At 35.0% G+C, this 16,604-nt stretch overlaps 1 protein-coding gene across 4 annotated transcripts in view; it reads right to left on the bottom strand.

Moving 5' to 3' along the window:
* Window positions 1–507: 507 nt before the first annotated feature.
* Window positions 508–16,604, bottom strand: part of SNX16 (sorting nexin 16) — a 37,891-nt gene continuing 21,794 nt past the window's right edge. For all 4 annotated transcript variants that reach the window (XM_027561660.1, XM_027561657.1, XM_027561658.1 and 1 more), the window contains 4 exons: window positions 9,251–9,320; window positions 4,955–5,091; window positions 4,304–4,423; window positions 508–3,588 (listed from right to left, as the gene is read on the bottom strand). In XM_027561660.1, coding sequence (XP_027417461.1) covers window positions 3,495–3,588; window positions 4,304–4,423; window positions 4,955–5,091; window positions 9,251–9,320 — 421 coding nt within the window. In that variant the 3' untranslated portion in view covers window positions 508–3,494. The remainder of the gene's footprint in view (window positions 3,589–4,303; window positions 4,424–4,954; window positions 5,092–9,250; window positions 9,321–16,604) is intronic.

Below are 16,604 nucleotides of genomic sequence, written 5' to 3'. Positions count from 1 at the left end.
GCCAAGAAGCTACCAACAGCTACCAACAGACAGCATGTCTAAATTTGCACTCATGTTTACCGATTTTACTTAAAGGCACCATTTAAAGTAATTTGTATAGTTACTGGTATCACTTAAGGGTGCAGTAATTGCTTCAGTGCAGGCTACGGCAAGTTCTTATCTAACGTAGTCTAAAATATTCAGATCTGAGACTTTACTGGAACAAAAATACATCTGCTCTAATTGAATAAGTTAAATAGTGAAGAAAACTGGAGTTAAGAGAAAATGAGAGAAAAATAAAGTCATATTCACTACACAAAAGCGTAACTCATAAGCTTCTATACAGTAGCTATAGGTGAACCACAATTTGGCTTAGAGCTGCCCAGAAGACAAAACAAGACAGTAACATAGTCTTTAAGATAAAAACAAATCACTTGTTTAGAAGCACAGGTTTTACTGGAACTGAGACCTAAGAGAATTCTCTCCCATGAGTTCTCATAAACGGTACACAACGTGACAGAGAAGACATCAGTTTTAAACACACATGTATTGAAAATGTAAGTTTTGGTGACCGTTTTTGCCAGTACAAGCCAACAGTGTCGAAACAAACAGCAACAGAACAAAACTACTTTTATGAAGAATCAAAATGTGGACCAAGTATGTAGCTCTTTGAAAATCTGCCAGAAAATTGATTCCTTTCTTTACTAGTTGGGAACACAAACTTGTTTTAATATCACTGGAAGTAATAAAAACCCATTTCAAAACCAGACTAATTATTCTTGGACCTAAGGCCACTGCTCCCTTCTAATCTCACAGACATGTGTAGTAAACTACATGATTTCTCTCAGGACCGTGTTTTCTTCCTTTAAATAAACATTTGTTGATTAAAAAAAAATAGTCGTTACTGATTTGCTGTGATGGTCTCAGTTGTGGCGGGCGGGGCCTTTTAGTTGCGGCACGTGGGTTCTTAGTGGTGGCGTGTGGGAGCTAGCTCCCTCACCAGGGACTGAACCCAGGACCCAGCACTGGAGTGTGGAGTTGTAGCCACTGGGGATGTCCCCGACCATGGTTTTCTAAATGAATGTGCTTTAAATGGCTAATCTAAGTTTAGTAGATAGAAGAACACATTCTAAATGCTGAATTTTATGGTTGTGTTTCTTATACATGGACTTAATTTTCAAAAGGTTAAAAAACCATTCATAGAATGTTTTCTGTTTCAGTTATGTTCAAATTTTTTATTAATATTGGTTACATTTGAAGTGCACTGCACCTATTCACAGATACTTAAAATGACCAGTAATATAAAGTATAAACTTAAAAAGAAAATCTCAGACTCAGTCCCCTTCTGTGAAATGCAGCAGACGCAGCTACCAGCGAACGTCCACATGTGTCACTGACTATATATGTCACAGACTCAAACCTGGCTGCAAGGGGAGCTGAGAAAACAAGCTCCCCCATCTCTTATTTTGGAGGTGGCGAAGAAGAGGAATGCAAATACCTACAATTTGATTTACAAAAATTGTAGGGACAACAAGAACACAGAAACTGGAGGGGAAAAATGGCATTCACGATCTGACAAGACAGCTAATATTTACTGAAAAAATAATTTATTAAATGAATATAATACTGGGAATAAAATGCATTATAAAAGTAAAAAAATTAAATTCTAAATATATATAAATAATAGTGATTTCCCTAATTAACAAGAGTTTTTCTTCACCCATTTAAGTTTTAAATACAATCTTCTGAAAGGCCAGATTTTGAAAGTGTATGGTTCATTTTAAAACAGACATACATGTAGCACTATAATACTTGAAATTTATTATCGTGTTTTATTAGACTGAAAACGATATTAATTTAAATGATTGTTCTCTTTAAGCCTTTTTAAACATTTTGAAATGAACAAGTAGACCATTTTATTATACTCTTTCTGTTTCCCAGGATAGCAAACATATTTCTAATACAATTTGTCAAAAATATTCTGAGATAAAGCATACCTGTCCATTTTGATGAAAACTTTAAAAAAGTTTTGGTACTTTGGTGAAAAGCAGTCTCCTTTTCAGGTCAAAGACTAACAACAGCCATTGTATCTGTTTATCTATGTCAGTAGAATTTTAAACAACCGCATCTTAATATGCTGTACATCAAGACACTGATTAATTTTAGAGGAGGGAAAAAATGGAGATTGTTATTCTAATTCCCCAATAAGTTTCCTTCACTTTTTAGAAAGCATATGCAGTTCAATATACCAACTGGAATTTCAAAATGCTAGAATTATTACCATGCTTATTAAGAGCAATATGCAAAACAGTAGAAATAAAAACTAAAATGAGTAACTTCATACTATAAAATGAAACAAGGCACTTTTGACAACTATATGCAAAGCTGAAATAAATATCTTTTTCATAAAGCAGACTCACAGGACTCTAGGTGACTTTTGTAAAAGGTGAAATAGTGAAGGCAGTATATAATTCTTTTTCCTAACTCCACTTACTAAAGAAATTCACCCATTAAACTTGGCACAAAGGAGTTTAATTATCATAAAGTGCATCACTTAGCTAAATATATTAAGAAGAAAATCAGCATCAAGACATTATAGCATCATGTTTACATATACAGAAATAAAAACGCAATGCCAGGAGCTGACATAGGAACTCTGCAGGATATATGGCTTTTTCTCTCTTTTTTTGTATGACTGCCTATTTGCTTAGAATCTGTATTTTCAAAAGAGTATGCCCTGATTAGCTAAAAGAGGTAGTATTCTGAAAAAGGCAAACCCATTGATTCTATAGGTAGAGACTTAAGATAAAGATTACATGGAAAATAAATAAGTGTAACATATAATACACTGGTACACTTATTATAGTATTTGGATATTAATGGATTTGCTTTTCAAATCAAAGCTACTTTATCACTTTAGCTATGTTATTACAGCTCTTTCAGAGTTTTGCTTTGGTACTAGAAAGTTTTCTTCTTGTAAATAGTAACATTCCAAATAAGCAACTTTCATTTAGAGATAATAAACACATCAATATTTAAACTCATCTTTACCACTCATTTAAACCATTAATAAAAATATATCAGGTCAGAGACACAAGGAAGTATATATTCAACAGACAGCAACATGCAATTTATGTGCACTGAACTAATACAACTGGTGATTTAAACACATACACACACAGTGTGCTCACCCATGTTAGTCTGGATCAATATATTGGCAAAATACCAAAATAATTTATGTACAGTATTTAAGGATGTGGGCCTTGATGACAGAACTCTTAACTAGATTGTTTTTAGTGTATTAAATACAAAGTTTGTCTAAAAGACAATTTAAAGCAACCGTGAATATATTTCCTACACCAATAACTTAAATTTTCCTTTATGTAAACTTTATACATGTGCAATCTGGCTGTTTAATGTAGATGCTTCAGTCTCTTTTTTTTTCTTTTTAAATATTTGTCACTCTATTCTAAATTCACAGGAACGTAAAAATGGAAGGGACTGCTGGAGCTGCGTTAGTCTTCTGCATTATACGCCACTTCTGCTACTTCTATGTCTGATATGGAATTTTTAGGTTCACTAAAACTTGAGTATTGCTTATTATCAGCCCTGCAAAAAAAGAAACACAATGAAGAGACCAGATGCACACTTCTTCACTTATTACCTTATAATTTTTTTTACCTCCTGTAGAGAATATTAAATGGAAAAATACTCAATAAAAAAGAATATCTAAATATTCAATCAGAAATTTAATAAAGTTATCATTGCCAGATAACACCTTTGGGGATGTATTTTTAACTCTTTCAGCTTTCTGACCTATTATTTTTCAATAAAAATCTAGTTTGTAATGACCTTTACCAACATAAAATTTGTTCTCATGGTTATAAGCTTAACGACCATCACTGAAGTATTAATGATGACCTTGGATTTACATGCAATAAAAATTCTGTGTTCAAATATACTATTCATGATTCCTATTATGTAGACAAGCTGGATTCTATCACAGTGCCCCACTTTTTGCACGGAAAAGCCTGACACTGAGAGAGATTAAAGTGACTTGTCAAGGTTACAAAATCAATGAATTAATCGAGTCACACCCCTGTTAATTCAGACATATCTTCAAAATAAGTGTAATAAATTGTATAGCCTGGATGCCAAAGATTCACTTTTAGGGACAGCCTAGAATATGTAGAGTCTCCCTGTGTTTGCTCATCAGATTCATGATACAGTGATACTGAATTCATAAAAAAAGACCCCATAGAGCATGACTATTTCCCCCCAATTACTCAGATGATTAGGCTACAGTAAACCAAACATTATATACCTAGATTCTTCATCCAGGACACCCTGATCAACCTCAAGCGCAGAGGGCTCCACCTTCAGGGTCTGTCTGCCTTCTGTTCCTGACGTGAGCAGTGATTCTTCAGGTTTCAGAGATAATGTCCTAGAGGTAAAGTACAGTGACAAGTTGTTTTTTATGAGTAAAATAGGTATATATTTATTGTTGTCGATGCATGTAGCTTTAGCAGCTTTTAGCTGCTCTAAGTGGAGTCATATACTTAATAAACTGTTGACTCTAAGTGTCAATAGTGAAATCAGTACTTATGATTAGTTTAAAATGATTTTAACATCAATTTGATATATGCTGACAAGAGGGCAAATTAGAAGTTTCAATATGTGAAGAGTTGGTATAAATGACTAGAAACAAACATATCATTTAAATAGGTTAAAATAGATAATGTTTGCCTTGGTGAACAGCTACAGCCTTATTTTCCCAGTATTTCCTATCCTTCAAATTTTCAGCCTTCTAAATAAATAATCAGACAACAGTTTTCCCCATCTATGAGGATGTACACCGTGAGCCTAAGACTTCTGGAGTCAGAAATTTCCTAAATTATATTAATGGACAAAAGGTATTTAGTCCAGAGTACTGAGCTGAACTTGGTGGACTGAAAATGCAGTCCACAGCACATACCTGATTCTGTTTTCTAGAGTGTCTATAAGAAGTTGCTTCTCACTGAGCAGTTTCTTCAGTGATTCCAACTCTTTTTGTTTTTCAAGTAGTTCTTTTTGAAAACGGTAGTTTGTCTCTTCTAAAGTTTCACAGAAAGCCTTAAAAACAAACAGCAAATAAAAACCACATGCAGAATGAGAATAACATGAACTACTTATGCAGTACACTTCTGAAGAGTGTAACTGAAGAGTTCAAGAACTCAGATAATCAAAATAATATGGATACAACCCAGGTGCTTTGTTCTCCACTCTCATCTTTTTAGGTTTCTGCTACCTTAGCTCTCACTTACTGGGGAAATCATAAATAAATACAAGTCCCTTTTCCTGAGAATTATTAAATAGTAAGTCAGGGTGCCAGAAATGAATATGTGATATGTCTCCAGTGTACAACTTGGAAAAAATTACCAATAACCACTGTTTTAGTTTCTATTCTACTCAGTCTGCTTTTGCCCACTCTAAGATGATTATACTTAAAAAACAAAATGGAAACAAACTGGTTATTGATCCCATTTGTGTTAGCTCAGAAGACATATCCGATAATCAGAATTTCCATCATAGTACCTTCAATATTATTTCCCCTTACTTCTCCTTTCACTATATTCATGCAAGGACATTTTATCCTTTATACCAGGAAGCTAAAGTACTGAAATAAAAATTAAAATCATACTGACAGAATGATGTCATGAAAAAAATCTGGGTCACTTACGCACTTAGGTTTTCAGTATTGCTGATCAATTCTTTGAATGATCTCTTGTTATCTATCATTCCCTGTCTCCCGTGTGACTGAATTCTTCATTCCTGCAAACTTCCTACAGTATGTTACTCCTGGTTATCCCAAGCCCAGCAGATGATCTTTATGCCCATCCCAGAAAAAAAATGCTACCCTCCCAGAATCCTTTGGATGAAATTTTTTATCCTCCAAATTTACCTCCTCCCTCCCATCCCTACCTATGGCCAAATTCACTAAGAGTCTTACTCTCTTTTCTATACTAGCTGTGCCAAGGCAAATGCTAATAATGACTTCTAATTGTCAAATCCAAAATGCTGGTTTTCTCAACTACACCGCATGTCACTATACTTAAAAAGTAAAAAAAAAAAAAAAAGGCATCTGTGAAACTCCGTGGTTCCCCTAACTTTACAGCGAGATTTCTACTCGTTCTTTGCATGTGGGCATTCACAGTTTTGTCCTTGATTATATATTCTCTTGCTCTATATGACATCCTTGGGCAATTACTGTTACCACTTCAACTATAACCTATACTATTTGCTATCAATTTTTTTTTTCCCTGCTAATCTCCAGCCCAGACCTTTCCTGAGTACACAGTTGTCATTCATATGCCTATTGGTCCTCTTCAACTGGATGGACCAACAGTAGGTTAGAATCCAAGGGAACATCTGCTCTACCTCCTAATCCCTAACCACCAAATCCACCAGGCAGGCCTTAGATCATGGCATTTCACTGCTTTGTATGACCCAGGTAGCCCAGTCTTTTCCACTCCCCTCTTCTCCTCCTCCCCTGCTGTCTCATTAACATCTCGTATGTGTTTGTCATTTACTCATTTCTACTGTGCAGTACTGGCAGCATAAGGATAATTAATGAGGTCAATGAAAGAAGACCGTCCAGAAGTGAACCCTGTTCTTTCACATTCACTTGACTTTTGATAAAGGTGCCAACATAACTCAACACAGGGCACTGACAAGTAAATATTTATAGAAACTCAAGATCATTATTTCACACCTTATACAAAATTAGCTCCGGATGGATGTAAGAGTTAAAACTATAAAGCTTCTAGAAAAAAAATAGGAAAGAATACTTGTGGTCATATGTTAGGCAGAGTTCTTGTGATACAATACCAAAAGCATAAGCCAAAATAGAAAAGTGATAAAATGAATATCTTAATAATTAAAAACATTAGTACCTCAAAATATACCATTAAGAAGATAAAAAGACACACATAGACTATGAGAAAATATATGCAAAACATATTTGATAAAGGACTTGTATCTAAAGAATTCTTACAACTCAGTAAGACAAACAATCCAACTAAAAAAATAAGCAAAAAGCTTCATCAAGGAAAACATACAAATGGCATAAAAAGCACATGAAAAAGCAATTAACATGAAAACCGTTACAGAAATAAAATTCCAAGTTTAATGAAATACCATGACATATCTACAAGAAAGGCTATAATCCAAAAGACAGACAACATCTAATGCCTGTGAGAATGTGGAGAAACTGGAACTCTCACACATGACAAGTGGGAATGTAAAATGGTGTAGCCACCTGAGAAAATTCTGCTTCTTAAAGTTAACATAAATGTCTGGTTACATGGCAAACATGATTTGTCATATAACCAGACATTCTACTCTCAGGAACCAACCTAAGAGAAAAGAAGACATCTGTCCACAGAAAGTCTTCTTGAAATTGTTCATAGCTGCATTATTCGTAATAGTACAAATCTGGAAATAATCCAACTATCCCTCAGCTGGTGACTGGATAAGCAAAATGTGGTTTATGTATACAACGGAAAACCCTTCAATAATAAAAAGTAATGAAACACTGAGAGACTGTAACACGGATGGGCTTCGCTGGTGGCACTTCCCAGTGGTAAAGAATCTGCCTGCCAGTGCAGGAGATGCAAGAGACCTGGGTTCAATCCCTGGGTTGGGAAGATCCCTGGAGTAGAAAATGGCAACCCACTGCAGTATTTCTGCCTGAAAAATTTCATGGACAGAGGAGCCTGGGGGGCTACAGTCCATGGGGTCACAAAGAGTCTGACATGACTGAGCACATTATTAGCATGCATAACATGGATGATGCTCAGAAACATGTTAAATTTAAAAAAAAATGCAAAGATTTTATATAAAATCTTTGCATCTGTTTTTTTATATGCTATGCATATTGTACATATGGTATTATGTATTTATATAGACACATATACATTTACAAGCATGTGAGCTGGTGATGGACAGGGAAGCCTGGTGTGCTGCAGTCCATGGGGTCGCAGAGTCGGACATGACTGAGTGACTGAACTGAACTGATATATATTTATATACACACGTGTGTGCTAAGTTGCTTTGCTATTGCTGCTGCTAAGTCGCTTTAGTCGTGTCCGACTCTGTGCGATCAGTAGTGTCCAGTTCTTTGCAACCCTGTGGACTGTGGCTGCCAGGCTCCTCTGTCCATGGGATTCTCCAAGCAAGAATACTGGAATGGGTTGCTATGCCCTCCTCCAGGGGATCTTCCCCATTCAGGGATCGAACCTGTGTCTCCTGCATTGCAAGCAGATTCTTTACTGCTGAGCCACTGGGGAAGCACTATATACACACGATATGATTCTATCTATACGAAATAACCAGAAAAGATATTCGCAGAGACTGACAGCAGAACAGTAGTCATCTGAGGCTGGCACTGAGGAATGATGGCAAAATGGCTTGTAGAATTTTTTTTGAGGTCGTGGAAATTTCTAAAATTGGAGTATGTTAATGAAGGCACAGCTCTAAAGATTTACTAAAAGTTATTAAATTGTACATTTACAATGAAATAGCAAATAACAAATTTTATGGATGAAAATTTTACTTCAATAAAGCTGTTTTTAAAAAAAGCTATGGCATGCTTCTAACACAAAAAACTGACTCAGTTTAACTGAAAACATTAACAATTAAATCTGTTCCACTTGAAAATCATTAAACATTTAGGGAAAAACTTGCATAAAATCCTAGCTAATCTATTATTACCAAATCTGTGAATCTAGCCAATTTCTTCAAGAAATAGGCCACTCTAAACGTCAATTAGCGTAATTTGAGTAGCATCAAGCTTGAGCTGAACTGATAACAAGATAGTAACTTCAACTTCTGGAGATTGGTTTTTTAAATTTGATTTTAAATGCAGTTTCCTTACTTTGATACTTGGATGGAAGAAAATTCAACATACACATATTGCTTTTGAATGTAAAATAAATTTCCAAGTAGTTTTCTTTTTGTTTTCTGAAATGGTAAAAACACAGAGAATAAATGTAGGATTTAATTTTCGAGCTTCACTGACTATATGATATGTATGAAATTTTACTTTTTTACTGAATTAGGTCCATGTACTTCAGTGAAAGAAAGCTTTGACTCAAACATTAAAAGCTTTCTGTGCAAAACTACCAGTCTGAAATTATAATTTTGCTGTTTGCTATTCCATTCAAGAAACAATGAAGTTATTGTATGGTATTATTTGTTCCTCTTTTCATGTGATATATAATACAGCACTTACCCTGCTTTCTTCTAAGCTATCAAATGGACCTGGTGGATCATCCAGACAAAGAAAGTCTCTCACTGCAAGGCTTTCATAGAAAAAAAAAAAAAAAAAAGCTGGGGTACAAATACGTTTACAAAAGACAGCAGAAAGCAAAAGTCATTCCGAAGCTACGGTGTTTTAAGTAAGTTGGTTCTGATAAGCAAGAAAATAAGCAAGATGGCTTATGTGTTTTCACACAGGTAACAAAATACAAATATAAAATCTATAGAAGATACAAAGATTTTAGGTTATTTCTAAGGTCCTACGAACATAAACAGACATTCTGAATTTGTTACATAGTTTATATGACATAAAACATAAATCTGAATAACAGTACAAGAGAGCAACTTAAATGGTGAACAGGCATAGCATTCAGAGAAATGTTTATTTGAACTAGTCTAAAAAAGCCATTATCTTGTTATGAAGAAATACAATTTCTAATTTATACACCATTGTTCCCTCTTTAGGAGATGATTCTAAAGTAATTACAAATTAAAGATTTTTCTTGCAATTATGTTTATTATATTAATTTACTTAAGTATTTTCTCTAGAGAGTTCAAGAAAAAGAATTCTGATCATCCCATTTATGAATTACCAAAAATTTCAAAATAATGAAATGATAGTTATATTTATACTTTTCAATGATCAGAAACAGGTTAAGAAGGTAAAAACTGAACTTGTTATATGACATTCCTCTTTCTAAAAAGTAATTTGGGATTTAGAGACAGCTCTGTGTGTGTGTTAAAAATGTGGATACTCAAAAAGTATGACTGGGCTTCCTCAGTGGCTCAGCAATAAAGAACTCAGCTGCAATACAGGAGGTGGTCAGGAAGATCCCCTGGAGAAGGAAATGACAATCCACTCCAGTATTCTTGCCTGGGAAATCCCCTGGACAGAGGAGCCTGGTGGGCTACAGTCCATGGGGTTGCAAACAGCTGGACATGACTTAGCGACTAAACAGGAGTTCTACTCAAATGAAGTCCAATGGATTCTCTAATTTTTTTTCCACTATAATTCTAAGGTTATATTCTATGTCCCACTTTGTTTAATCTGTGGCATAAGAATGAAATTTAAAACTGGCATCACAACTGTAATTTACAAAACACTTAAAGGGTTCAATACATTTCTTCTGTTTCAACAGGACTCACTTGATGGAGGAAGAAAGTTAATACTCTCAAGCTTTCTTGCTTATCCAAGAAAAGGGGCAGATAAGAATGTCTGACAGAGAGTAGTGTTTGAGAAAACAATTGCTTTATCAAAAATTCTGATATGTTTTTCCTGTCTAGAAAATCAAGCTCTTACCCCTTCTTGAGAATCACTGACTGGAGAACTTTACTTACATTTGATAAACATTTGATTGCCTATATGTGCCATGGCCTGCTCAGTGATTTCTTATACATTATCAATGTATAATTTATAAACAAATCAAGTAAATTCAAATAAAGTATAAGTACCAAAGGGTCTATATTATTAAATGACCTATGGACTAAATAAAAGTTAATTCTTTTAAACAAGTTTTATTTACTTGTTCACTGATAAGTTCAATATAACCCCTAATCTCTCTTCTGTATTCAATGCTTAATACTTTTCATTTGACCTTGATAATAAAGGTAATATCAGGATAGGAGGGAAATCTATCTAAGAGAAAATCCAATAATCTGGAATTGAAAGGTAAGAAAAGACCACCTTTCTGCTCTCTTTAGTACCTAGAGTTAAAGAGTGGTTGGGAAATCCCTATTTTAAAATTGTGATCAATTGTTGACTTAATGTGCCCAACGATAAGGAAACCAGAGATGGTATCCCTCAGCATTCTTTTTATCAGAGCAAATTTGTCCTGTAACTTAGACTCTTCCTTTGAGTCTCCTGAAAAAGTTTCCTTTAGAAGAGTTTCACTGTAATTTTCAAATTTCTTAAAAAACTATTTCACTCAGTGAATCTTCACCTTGTATTTCATAATGTATCTTTTTTTCTTTCATGGGTATGTATTTGTTTACATCCCAGTTTTCTAACAGACCAGTAATTTAAAGCTAAATATGCTCTTTATCTCAAAATTTATATTAAAAAAAGCTAAAACTAATGCCTACAATTCATTAAAAGGTCAATAAAGAGCTAGGTAAAAAATGTACTAAAATACTAGATACTAATTGTCAAAACCAAATTAAGCACAAAAAGTCGCTGCATGAAAAAATTAATGAGGGATTTCAGATAGAAATGTTTTATAAGTTACTACTTCTCTTCAGTATTCTCAACTAGTAAAAAGAAAATAACAAAATTTGACATTGACTGTAGCCCTGAGGACAGGGACTCTCAAGGCTGGTGGCGGTGAGGGCTGCCGTGCAGGAGCTGGGCTGGTGGGTGTGGGGCTGAAGGGCTCATGCTTCCGTTCCTGTGGCGGATGTGTGGGCCTGGTTTACACCTTGATTATGTCTCACCTGGTTTCTTTCAGCTCATTTGTGTCCCGACCTTCAGTTTTATTCCTTCTAACATGAAATGCTTCCAGAACAAATGTTTTATGTCAAACCCACCTTGAAACCCATCTGTGCGTCCTCTAACAAGAGGGAACAAAGCTGAGGTCTTGGCGTTGGCATAAAGTACCTGCGCACATTCAGACTTTAACGGCCTTCCTTATTTGACACTTCAGAAATGGTGTCGTCTCACGCCTGCCGTTATTATCCTGGTCCACCCTCTCCTCCACACGCTACCAGGCCCAGTGCTCTTACATGCATTATGACACCACCTTGAAGACATCCCTTTCACAGGACTTCCACACAGTCTTATTAGCATTATCTATTTAACCAAGCAGTCTTCTGCTTCACCAAAAAGTAGATGACAAGTTTCAGGACTGTACAGAATCTGAACCAATTAATTAGCACAGCACAGAGTTAGTGTTCAAAAATAATGAATTTGTTTGTAAGAGCCATGCAATTAGGAAAAAAAAAAAAGGAATGAAACTCTTAAGAGCATCAGAACAAACTTCTATCCACTGCTGTATATAAATAATACAGCAGAACTCTCAAATTTGAGATGGATTTTAGTTTTCAACAGATATTCCTCCTTTCATGTGAAAGTAAGCTTAGACAGCAAAATGTAAGACCAAAAGTCTTAAGAGTTAAAAGAAGGTTAGAATTTGGTTGCTTCTGATGGTATGACTTCAAGATTTATAAAGAAGCACAACAAAAAGAGTAAGAAACTTAGAGCTCAAAGGGGATATTTTCAGAGAACATTTAGTCTAATTACTTCATTTTCTAATTGGAGACACTGATTAAAATCAGTTAAGTAATTGCTTAAAATTATTTCACTGCCAGGCTCAGGAAACGGAATTTTGCGTAAGATCTTTGAGACCCAATTAGGTAAGAGTTTACATGTATCTGAATACAACATATTTAGCTTTAATGCATTAAAAGGAAAACTGTCCATAATTAAATGTCTACCAAACTAATATTTTGTGTAAAAATCACCCAACCAACCTTAGCAATAACGTGTTCATTCTCATGAGCTAGCATTATATAAGCTATTGCTTATATAACTGAATTCCTTCATTTTATAAAAACACTAAGGTTAACTCAACCTCTCGTGACAGTCTCTTTATATATAAAAACTTAGACACATGAGAAGATATGAAAATGTATAAAAAAGTTACTTTAGATGTTCTTGCTCAAAAATTATAATTTATTGACTTTTACAACTAGAAGAGACACCTAAGAAGTCATTAATTCAATATATCCCATGTAATAATTCCCTCTTTAATACCACTGGTAGTTACCTAGCCTAGTCTCTTCTAATACTTAAGGTAAACTCACTTACTCAAAAGGCAGAACACATTTCTATACCAGACAGCTTGAAAGGACATGTAACTTTTTTATCTGAGTTTACTGGGGGCTTCCTCTAACTTCTCATTTATTCTGAGTTTTACATGTTTGTCTTGCTATTCAAAATGAGGTCCAAGGCCAGCGGCATCGGCATCACTGGGAAACTGGTTAGAAACACTGCATCTCCACTCCAGACCTTGCTAATTCAGAATCTGTGTTTGAACATGATGTGCCTGACAGTGGAGAAGCCTGGCTTTAGAGCTAACTATCATTTGATTAATTCTTTTCTGAATGTTTATTTATTTACTCATTTTTGTCTGTGATTGGTCTTCCCTGCTGCGTGGTATTTAGCTGTGGAGAGTAGGGGCTACTCTGGGTGTGGGGGTCTCTCTTGTGGAGCACTGGCTCTGGGGCAGGTGGGCTTCAGCGGTTGCAGCTCCCAGGCTCCAGGGCACAGGCTCACTAGCTGCAGTCCCTGGACTTAGTTGCCCCGAGGCGTGTGGGATCTTCCCGGATCAGGAATTGAACCTGTGTCTCCTGCACTGGCAGGAGGATTCTTTACCACTGAGCCACCAGGGAAGTCCTCATTTGATTAATTCTTTTCCCCATCACAAGACTTTCAAACACCTGAATATGGTTACCATGTCTCTCCAAGTAAGTTTTCTTTTCAAAGGGTAAAGAGTCTCATTTCTTTCAATTGATTCCTCATGTAAAATGTTTGGATAGTATTTGTTTTAAATAATGAGCTTCTGTTAATCCAGATATACCTGGACTTTTTTCTTTTAAAATAGATGTAGAGTTTAAAACACTGAATTCTGGCACTGAACCTCTTGTAGATGAATGGTAATATAAGGAAAATATATATAATTTTAATTCTTGCATTTTAAAGCATTAAGAAGAAAAATATGGTAATCAGGATATATGTGTAGTAATTCTGAAAACATGGAGTAGTAAGATATTTGCTGTGCTGATTAAATGATGTAATTATTTCAAAATAGCAGAAGCTAGGATAAAACAATAGCTATATTTTAATTATACAGCTATGAGAGACCTTCCCCCTCCATCCATCTTTACACATTTGACAAGCTAAATTAGATGCTGTTTCGGGTACAGGACTGTGCCTGCTTGCTTCTGCATTTTGATGTAGTATTCCTTTTCATTTGGTAAGTCCTTCTTTACTTTCTCTCTGTCAGTTTAAATATCAGTAATTCTTCAAAACCCAGCTTAAAGACCACCATCTAGGAAGCCTCCTCTAACTCCTCCAGTTAAAATTTTTCTCTTTTCTTCCCCTTCTGAAAAAGACAGATATCCAACTTTTAGTTTTTTGGTGTGTCTTTTTTCTTCCTATTTAGTTTTCTTAAATAAAGGATTAGCATCTAATGAACCTTTGTGTAGCTGCAATACTTTATATACCATAAAAGACCTAAATAAACATTTATTGAACAAACAAAACCAAAGATTTTATCAGGAAAATATTAACATTTTTGTTTTATTCTGTATTCTCTAAGTGTATCTGAAAATATTCTCTTAAAACACTTAAACCAACAATTCTTAACATCCCTTGGATCTCAACTGCGTTGTGAGGTGCTAAGGAATCAAAAAGCAAAGTGAAAGAACCGCATAAAGAATTAATCTCAAATAATTATTTGGCCATATAAAGACAGTAACTTTCTGTGCTGCCATTCCAACTGTAACAGGATGCTAACAGGCGTACCAATAGGTAATGTAAACTAACTGACACTTTAAATAGTGATTCTTAAATATGCAATTTCATGTTTGTATAAAGAAGAGTTGGGATTCTGTCTTTTCCCTCTTCCTCCCTTAGAAGAAATTCATAGACGGACCTGTAATCTTAATCTATCATTCACGGTTCTCAAACCCCACTCCCTACTTGCAGTGCTGTTTGGTTCACTGCAAACAGGACTGATCTTCCCCTTCTCTGAATTCCTTTTACTTTCACCATCTGTATCATGTCAAGTAGAAGTTTATAATCTCCCTTATTTTGTTAGAAGAGAAGCCTAGTCTTCAAAGGAATTAAGATTAGTAAATAGATCCTCAATTTCTGTTATACCCTTCTTAGTATGAAAAGGGACAAATTCCTAAAATATAGATTAATAACTCTTCCCTCTGCCAAGTCATGTTTTAAATACTAATTAAAAAACTGCTTAAAATGTGAAATAAAAAATGCTACTCATCACTCACGAAAAAGACAGTACCCTAGAACAAACATAAGGTTTCTACACTTATCTTATTTCCATGGAGTTGCAAAGAGTTGGACATGAATTAGCGACTGAACAACAACACATACATTATTTATAGAGTTCTACTTAAATTATCTTACCAAATTCCTTCAGTATCTCAGATATATGACCAAAATACACAGGCAAGTAAGCGTGAGGCACACTATAGGTTTTTGTGCAAGACTTTAGAACCTTTAATATTCTAGGAATGTCAAAGGAAACCTTTCCCCAACTTACTTGACCAAGAAATCTTTCTTTTCCTGAAAACATCTATCTGTGAACTGAACAAGACCACTATCACTGTTCTAAGGACAGTTTTAGAAACAGGATCTTGAATGTTTACTCTACAGAGATCTAGTACCAATAATTAAAAAAAGATACAGCTCAACTAAGATACACTTTTAATGTTTAAAAAATCAATAAATCATGAGTTTATCAAGTGGTTCATACTATATTTCATTAAATAAAGATGATGTAGTCATAGAATAAATTCAATTTTAATTTGCCATATTTTCAATACAAATATATAAAGGTTTACTGAATAAGGAGTAAGAGAAAAGGGATAGGATTTGTTGATTTCTTAGAGATAAAAGTCTTTTATGGTATGGTATAAAATATATTTTCTTCAAGGTTTTCTCTATGATTTTAGAGTTTGTTTCCCTTTGGAGAGATATTAAAAAAAAATACAGAAAAGTAGGGAGCATCCATCTGCCCACCACCTAGACAAGAACACACAATTGCTAAGTTTGATCATATTTGTTTCACCCTCTTTTTCTTATAAACAGTATAATAACAACTATCAACAGTTCTGCCACTCATTCAACAAGGACTTTTTGACATGGACTGTTGCATTGTGCTAAAAGGCCCTGCACACTGAATGGTGGGTCAAAGAGCCTCATGACCTACTCCTGTGTATGCACCTTTCAGACTGGTGGGAGAACACAATCAAATAATCACAGAAATAGTTACAAACTGAAAGGCTACTAAAGTAAAGCTCCAACCAGCCTTTTTCGACTGGGACTCCACATGAGGATTAAATCCTATTGCCAATGATATGAGTGACTATTTTCTCAGTTCTCTTAAGACTGGTGGTATACGGCTAGTATTATCCTAGAGAGAAGTTAGTTACATGCAACGGGTGTCTTAAGGCATTAGGAACTGACTTTCAGAACCAGCAGAGAAGATACTATGAGAAAGACTTGACCTAATTTTTAGTGGTGGTGATGGATGAGGGGTTGGTCAGGAGACCAACCTAAGGAAGTGAAGTCTGCTTGAAGCCTG

Source organism: Bos indicus x Bos taurus, chromosome 14 (genome assembly GCF_003369695.1).
Source record: "Bos indicus x Bos taurus breed Angus x Brahman F1 hybrid chromosome 14, Bos_hybrid_MaternalHap_v2.0, whole genome shotgun sequence".
Taxonomy (NCBI): domain Eukaryota; kingdom Metazoa; phylum Chordata; class Mammalia; order Artiodactyla; family Bovidae; genus Bos; species Bos indicus x Bos taurus.
The sequence above is the reverse complement of the archived record's forward strand: the minus strand, read 5'-3'. Positions and strand labels throughout refer to the sequence as shown.